Source organism: Rattus rattus, chromosome 1, assembly GCF_011064425.1.
Source record: "Rattus rattus isolate New Zealand chromosome 1, Rrattus_CSIRO_v1, whole genome shotgun sequence".
Taxonomy (NCBI): Eukaryota; Metazoa; Chordata; class Mammalia; order Rodentia; family Muridae; genus Rattus; species Rattus rattus.
This window is the reverse complement of record NC_046154.1, coordinates 48,149,669-48,156,500: the sequence shown is the minus strand read 5'-3', so window position 1 is coordinate 48,156,500 and position 6,832 is coordinate 48,149,669. Positions and strand designations below refer to the sequence as shown.

The 6,832-nt window shown below is 49.8% G+C and overlaps 1 protein-coding gene across 3 annotated transcripts; it reads left to right on the top strand.

The window, feature by feature from the left end:
* The first annotated feature begins 727 nt into the window (after positions 1-727).
* Positions 728-5,762, top strand: Pars2 (prolyl-tRNA synthetase 2, mitochondrial). 3 transcript variants are annotated; one of them, XM_032901119.1, is made up of 2 exons: positions 728-781; positions 2,696-4,838. In XM_032901119.1, exon 2 carries the CDS (start codon positions 2,702-2,704, stop codon positions 4,127-4,129), a length of 1,428 nt encoding a protein of 475 aa, XP_032757010.1. In that variant the 5' UTR covers positions 728-781; positions 2,696-2,701; the 3' UTR covers positions 4,130-4,838. The 3 variants fall into 3 exon arrangements, with proteins under 3 accessions (XP_032757010.1, XP_032757002.1, XP_032757018.1); XM_032901111.1 differs by having other exon boundaries at positions 738-781; positions 2,523-5,762; XM_032901127.1 differs by lacking the exon at positions 728-781 and adding an exon at positions 792-872.
* Positions 5,763-6,832: the final 1,070 nt, after the last annotated feature.

The following is a 6,832-nucleotide window of genomic DNA, read 5'->3' as shown; positions in this document are numbered from 1 at the left end:
AGTGCTCAGCAGGGTTTGTATTTCCCTGGAGCTGGAGTTACAATGATTGTGAGCTGGCTGAAGTGAGTGCCAAGAACCGAACACTGATTCTCCGAAGCGCAGCAGTGACTCTTAACAGCACAGTAACAGATGTTTCAATTCTCATCTTCAAGCTCGGGGAGTCTTAAGAAACCCACATCGGTGCTCTCCAGTTTCTGAGCTCCCCTCTCTTAAGTCCAGTGCCTAAGCGTATATAAAAATGTCTTTATTAAACCCCATCTCTGCTTCATACATTTTTTTAAAAAAGGTTTCCTTGGGTATTGTAATAGAGGTGACCTTTTGCAACTTTTACAATCCTAAACTCATTTAAATTGTAGCTTGTTTAATCATAGCATAGATTTGAAACATAGCTTCCTTGTGTTGTCAATGAACCTGTTCTTTAAGATTAAGACAGGGCCTAACCATGGGCAGTTTTTTATTAAAAAAAAAAAAAAGACTCAAATCCTTAAAAGTAGGACTTGATCATAGAGTTGCACCCTGCTAATTCCTAGCGAGCACTTCCGGAACCGTGGTCTACCAGGCCAATCTATGATCTTGGCGGGAGAGCGTGGCTCTTTGGTTTACTTTCCGGAAAACCTCTCACTCCTCCCTCCAGAGGGTGGGTCCAGAGCATCCCGCCCCCTTCCGTGAGTGTGGCTTTCCGATTGGTGAGAAATACAGGGGGCGGGGCTCGGGCCAAACCGGCGCAGGCGCATTGCCTTCGCGTGACTGAAGAGGCCGGCGCTGGTATAGAGTGCTGCTGGTGAGCGTGGGTAGCCGCTGGACTTGAAGGGTGACTAGGGAGGGCCCGGTGAATCTAGGCACAGTTTCTGGACACATGCATCCATGATCTGGTTGGTGTCCGCTCTCCCGTGTGCATCCTGTCAGTCACAACCACAGGCTATTGGATAGTCGTGTGCTTGTTCGCAGCTCACCTTAACCCACCCCCGCTGTTTGAGGGCAACACTTCCGCCCTACTCATCCTCGCGTGGCCCTAAGAGTCACAGAATTCCTAGAAGGGCCCATTTTGGAATGGTGGCTCACCCGCTTTAGGGTTTTAAAGAGGAATGAAGTGACCGCAGTATGCTAACCCCTCGTAAAGGCCAAGACAGTTTAGAGCGGGGTTTGAAGTTTCATCGCTGTTTTATGTTGCGCTGACGTTGGTAGTATTTGGAGGCAAATTCCCGCATTCCAAAATGGCCCTGCGCCTTTTGCTGTCGCCTTATACAAATTGGCTTATCGCAGAGCCTATGAATTGGGCATCATAATACACAAACCTTTATGGCACCGGGCAGTGTAAGCGCTTTGTGTGCAGCTTTCCTGACTGGATCGTGTGTTCATGTACTGTGTGCCTGGGATGGGGAGAAAACGGGAAAAGGTGGGATCTGCAGTACACTTCCAAGGTAGCAGGAAACTGTCACTACCTCTGCCTGTATTTTGGAAAGTTGAAAGTGAAAGCATTGCAAGGAGACCAGTGGATGGCAGTTTTAACAGGCCGAGTCAAAGGTGATAGTAGCTTGGACTGAGGTGCAGGCTGGTCAGGTGGAGCAGGCAGAGGGCCAGAGGACCAAAGAATGCTACAGAATTGTGGAGCAGAGGAGATGAGGGCAGGTTTCCGGTTTGACCAGAGGGTACTTTGCAGGATAATACGCAAATCTGCAGGGGCACCATTGAAGAGATTCTGACTCACCAAGTTTCAAATAGCTGTGTACTATGATCTCCTAAGACGGGAGAATATATAGGTCAGAAGTTCAACAGACAGTTTGGACAGTGAAGATGCAAACTGACCAGGAATGTGTGGTGAGAAGGACAGTTAAAAACAACACTGACTTTTGTTGAGGCAGATTTTCATTTCCTCCGATGTCCTGGAACTCAGGGGTGCAAACCTAGCTGGCCTTGAACTTGTGCTGATCCCCCTACCTCTGGCTCCCAAGTGCTGAGATTACAGGGTGTGCCACAGTGCCTGGCAGTATTGACTTAGTGGGGATCGAGACACGGGCTTACAAAAAACTGCCCTCAGCTGTTGCTTGTGAGATTACAACTGATTAGTTTCAGGGTCTTTCCCCAACGTCCTAAAATAGTAACAATATCAAACATCACCAAGCACATAGCATGTGGCAAAACAAAACTGTTGTAAGAATTTCCCCTGTCTTTAAAAAAATTCTCGCAGGAAATGTACAAAGCTAATCTGATGGTTATATCATTTCATGATAAAAGTTTAGCACACACGGGTAGACCCAGATGTGCCAGGCTGCAGGAAGCGGCCAGTGGGAAGTTGGTTTAGGATCCAGGCTGCCTTATCTGGAGCTTGTGCATGGACAACTGGATGCTCTCTCACAGTAGGCAGAAGAATATGAATTTCTGTTGTTGCTATTAGTTTTTTTTTTTTGTTTGTTTGTTTGTTTGTTTAAAAAGGGTCTCTACCTAGCCCTTACTGTCCTGGAATTCACAATGTACCAGACTGGCCTTCAACTCAAAGGGATCTGCCTGTCTCTGCCTCCCAGGTGCTGGAGTGCTGGGATTAAAGGCATATGTCACTATATCCGGATGAATTTCTTTAAGTGGTACTGTGATATCTTAAGCTAATAGACATGGAAGGATCCACATCTTGGAGCCCAGGCTGAGAACGCAGCTATAACCATCATACCCACGTGACTCATTTTTCTCCATGTACCAGGGTGTCATGGAAGGTTTGCTGACAAGATGCAGAACACTGTCTGCCTTGGCTACCTGCAGCCTCCGTCACTCCAGGTGCATCGTCCGCAAGTGTTACCACTGTGCACCAGGGAGAGGGCAGCGCTTGGTATTATCCCGCATGTTCCAGCCTCAGAACCTTCGGGAAGACCAGGTGCTTTCTCTGGAGGGCAGAGCTAGTGACCTGACCTGTAAGAGTCAGCGGCTGATGCTGCAAGTGGGCCTGATCCTTCCAGCGAGCCCTGGCTGTTACCACCTCATGCCCTATACAGTTCGTGCCGTGGAGAAGCTTGTGCGGGTGATAGACCAGGAGATGCAGGCCATTGGTGGGCAGAAAATCAACATGCCCAGCCTCAGCCCAGCTGAGCTGTGGCGGGCCACCGGCCGCTGGGACCTGATGGGCAGGGAGCTGCTGAGACTGAAAGACAGGCATGGCAAAGAGTACTGCTTGGGACCAACTCATGAGGAAGCAGTTACAGCACTGGTTGCCTCCCAGAAGAAACTGTCCTACAAGCAGCTTCCCTTACTGCTGTACCAAGTTACAAGGAAGTTTCGGGATGAGCCTCGGCCCCGTTTTGGTCTCCTCCGTGGCCGAGAGTTCTATATGAAGGACATGTACACCTTTGACTCTTCCTCTGAGGCTGCCCAGGAGACCTATGGCCTGGTGTGTGATGCTTACTGTAGGCTTTTTGACAGGCTGGGGTTGCGATGGATGAAGGCCAGGGCAGATGTGGGCAGCATTGGGGGCACAATGTCCCATGAATTCCAACTGCCAGTGGACATTGGAGAGGACCGGCTTGTGGTCTGTCCCAGCTGCCACTTCTCAGCCAACACAGAGATAGTAGACTTGTCACAAAAAATCTGCCCTGACTGCCAGGGTCCCCTGACAGAAACCAAAGGCATCGAGGTGGGGCACACATTCTACCTCGGTACCAAGTACTCTTCCATTTTCAATGCCCACTTTACCAATGCCCACGGGGAATCTTTGCTGGCTGAAATGGGGTGCTACGGCCTGGGAGTCACTCGGATCCTGGCTGCTGCTATCGAAGTTCTCTCTACAGAAGACTGCATCCGCTGGCCCAGCCTCCTGGCTCCTTACCAAGTCTGCATCATACCCCCTAAGAAGGGCAGCAAGGAGGCAGCAGCCACAGAGATTGTGGAGCGATTATATGATGACGTCACAGAGGCTGTGCCTCAGCTCCGAGGGGAGGTCCTGCTGGATGACAGGACCCACCTGACCATTGGAAACAGACTAAAAGATGCCAACAAGCTCGGCTACCCCTTTGTGATCATTGCAAGCAAGAGGGCCCTGGAGGACCCTGCACACTTTGAGGTTTGGTCCCAGAACACTGGTGAGGTGGTCTTCCTCACCAAAGAGGGAGTCATGGAACTGCTGACTGGCGTGCATGTTGTCTAAGTGCCCAACCACACCTGCCCCCAGGCTTGGTGTCCACTGTAACACTGTAGTTCCCTCCACTTCCCTCCTGGGTGGTTTCTCCAGAAATGGATGGTGAGAGTATGTTAGGAAAACCACTCCTTGCTTGTGATGGTTTGTAGTTAGTCATTAACTCGGTCCTCCCAGGGCTGGTTGTGCTACCATATGCCATGCCTTTTACATTTAGACTCTTCTGTTAGGAGGACTGAAAGGTGACAAAGAGACCTGGGTCACTTTCCCTCCAGCTGAGTTTCTGGGTATAAGACAAGAATGGTTGAAAGCTGGGGGGATGCTTCCCCAACCCCAACCCACAGTCTGAGCACACGCCTTGCATTTCATTCATTCCAGAGAGCAGGGCTAGCTGCCCTTCTCCACTGAGAAGCCCCGAGCTGCAGAGTCAAGAACCTGGCTGCTGCTAATTCACTGGTGACTTGACACCCCCACATGCCCACTGGGGCCTGGGATTCCCATCTGAACATGGTGATGGAGTTAGGTCTATAAGGTCCTAGGGCTCTCACTGAGCAGCTCCACAAGACACATGGGTCCGGTTGCTCATGCCTCTATGCTTCCCCAAAAGTTGTCATAACTGCCAGATGGCCCAAAGCTACCTCCAGATACTTGACCGTACTGGGTCACTTCAGCACTGAGATCATGTTCTGCTGATTGAATAAAGTCAAGCCTTTGGGGTGAACTTTGTGTGCGTGTTAACTTGAACCAAAGATAACACCAGTTTCAGCAGTACACTCAGTAGACTGCTCTCCCCGGCTGCCTCACTGGGGAGGGGCAGGGACTGGGAAATCCTTTAAACAGTGTCTCCCAGACTTCAGGAGCAGCACACTCCAGCCCCACAGTGACCTTGTTGTGGGTTCAGAATTGAATTCCCGTCGCTACAAGAGTGACTGGTTGAGAGCTGACTAGATTCTGTGGGAAACGGAGTCATGGTCGGATTCCACAGCATTGCTCCAGCATCCAGATGAGGAAGATCCCTCGTCCATGGAACAGTGAGTCTTGCCACCTTGGTTGACACTCTAGACGGGCTCTGAGACACCTCCAGAGGTGAGCCTCGTAAATCTAGTCGACCCTAAATTCAAACAACTTGCCAATGAAGGTAAATCCTCATAAAAAGGTCTCTGGGCTCCAAAGCTGGTCCTGGGAGCCTTCAGGGCTTGGCAGGTGTATGCACTGGGAACCTGACAGTGTGTGTGTAAGGGTAGAGTTACTGTAGAATCACAGCAGCTGGACAGACTTAGAGGAGAAAGCGGGCCAACCACCTGCGTTCCCCTTCATGCTTCTGCCAGACGTCAAGTGAACAGCCACCTCCAGCCACACGCTCCTGCAACCAAGCGCAAGTCAGGGTGACTGAACTGAAACCCAAATACTGCCTCTTTGGGTCATTTCTTTGGGGTATTTTGGTCTCAGTGACATGAGATGTGATCTGCCTTTGCAATACATGGAGTTCTGAGAGCAAGCTCGGGTCAGGCTGCATGACAGAGGCTCTTAGTTTACTGCAGTTGGGATCCCTGAGTCCCTTACAGAGTTGGTTCCAGTGGGGCTGTTGCCTTGAACCACACAAATTAAAGCCTCCAGAAGATTCTGGCTGCAGTCAGAACCAAGAGCTGCTGGAATAAGATATCTCCCCCACCCCATCCCACATTATGGTTGGTTATTTGAGTGATTCCATGGGCCAGCAGGCTGATGTCAGCCCTCTGCTTTTAATGGTCTAATGGTCTAGTTTGTTTATTTATTTATTTATTTATTTATTTATTTATTTATTTATTTATTTGGTTCTTTTTTTTCGGAGGTGGGGACCGAACCCAGGGCCTTGCGCTTCCTAGGCAAGCGCTCTACCACTGAGCTAAATCCCCAACCCCATGGTCTAGTTTACTAAGGGCCTCCCTTGTGCCACTGCTGTGTGGCACCTTGGAATGCTGCTTCCAGACCTTAACACTGTGCAAGGCCAGTGCTGTTACATTTTACAGATGAGAAACCTGCAGCTCCATTCAACCAAGTATCTACGGGCACAAGGTTGTTGAGGATCACAGCTAGAATTCAGACGCTGGCCCTAAGCTGAGCCTTTCTTACTACACTGCTTGATTTCTGCCCAAGAAAAGTGGTTTCAGTAAGCAAAACGAAATCTGTCTATCTAATTAGCATTGTGAGGAATTAAAATTCATGCACATGAGGGCTGGGAAATAGCTCAGTTGGTAGAGAACTTGCACGGAGTCCTGGGATTGGTCCTCAGCACTGCATAAACCAGGCCTGGTGGTGTAGTATCTGTAATCCCAGCATATGGAAGCAGAAGAATAAGTTCAAGGTTATCCTTTGCTACACAGCAAACCTGAGACAGCCTGGGACCCTTGTCACAAACAAACAAATACACACAGGTGTTTTCTTTATCCGTTTTGGTGCAGGAGTTGAACCAAGGGGGCTTGCACACATGCCAGACAGTTTTCTACTGAGCTGCAGTCCCACACATCCCCACATGTTGAGACAGGGGAACTTCTCTAGCACTTGGTTTACAGATGGGAAACAGCCTGGAGGCGGGACAAAGTGTCTCATGCCATCTGACTGGTAAGTAGCAGTCAGCCATTGAGTTGCCGAAGCCTCACAGACTGCTGAAACTGGTACCCATTCTCTGTCTCAGAGCAAAGCACAGTACACCCTGGCTAGGCTTGAATGTTAGGC

Coding starts and splice junctions, on each gene's coding strand:
- Pars2 (XM_032901111.1), top strand. CDS start 2,687: ATGTACCAGGGTGTCATGGAAGGTTTGCTGACAAGATGCAGAACACTG.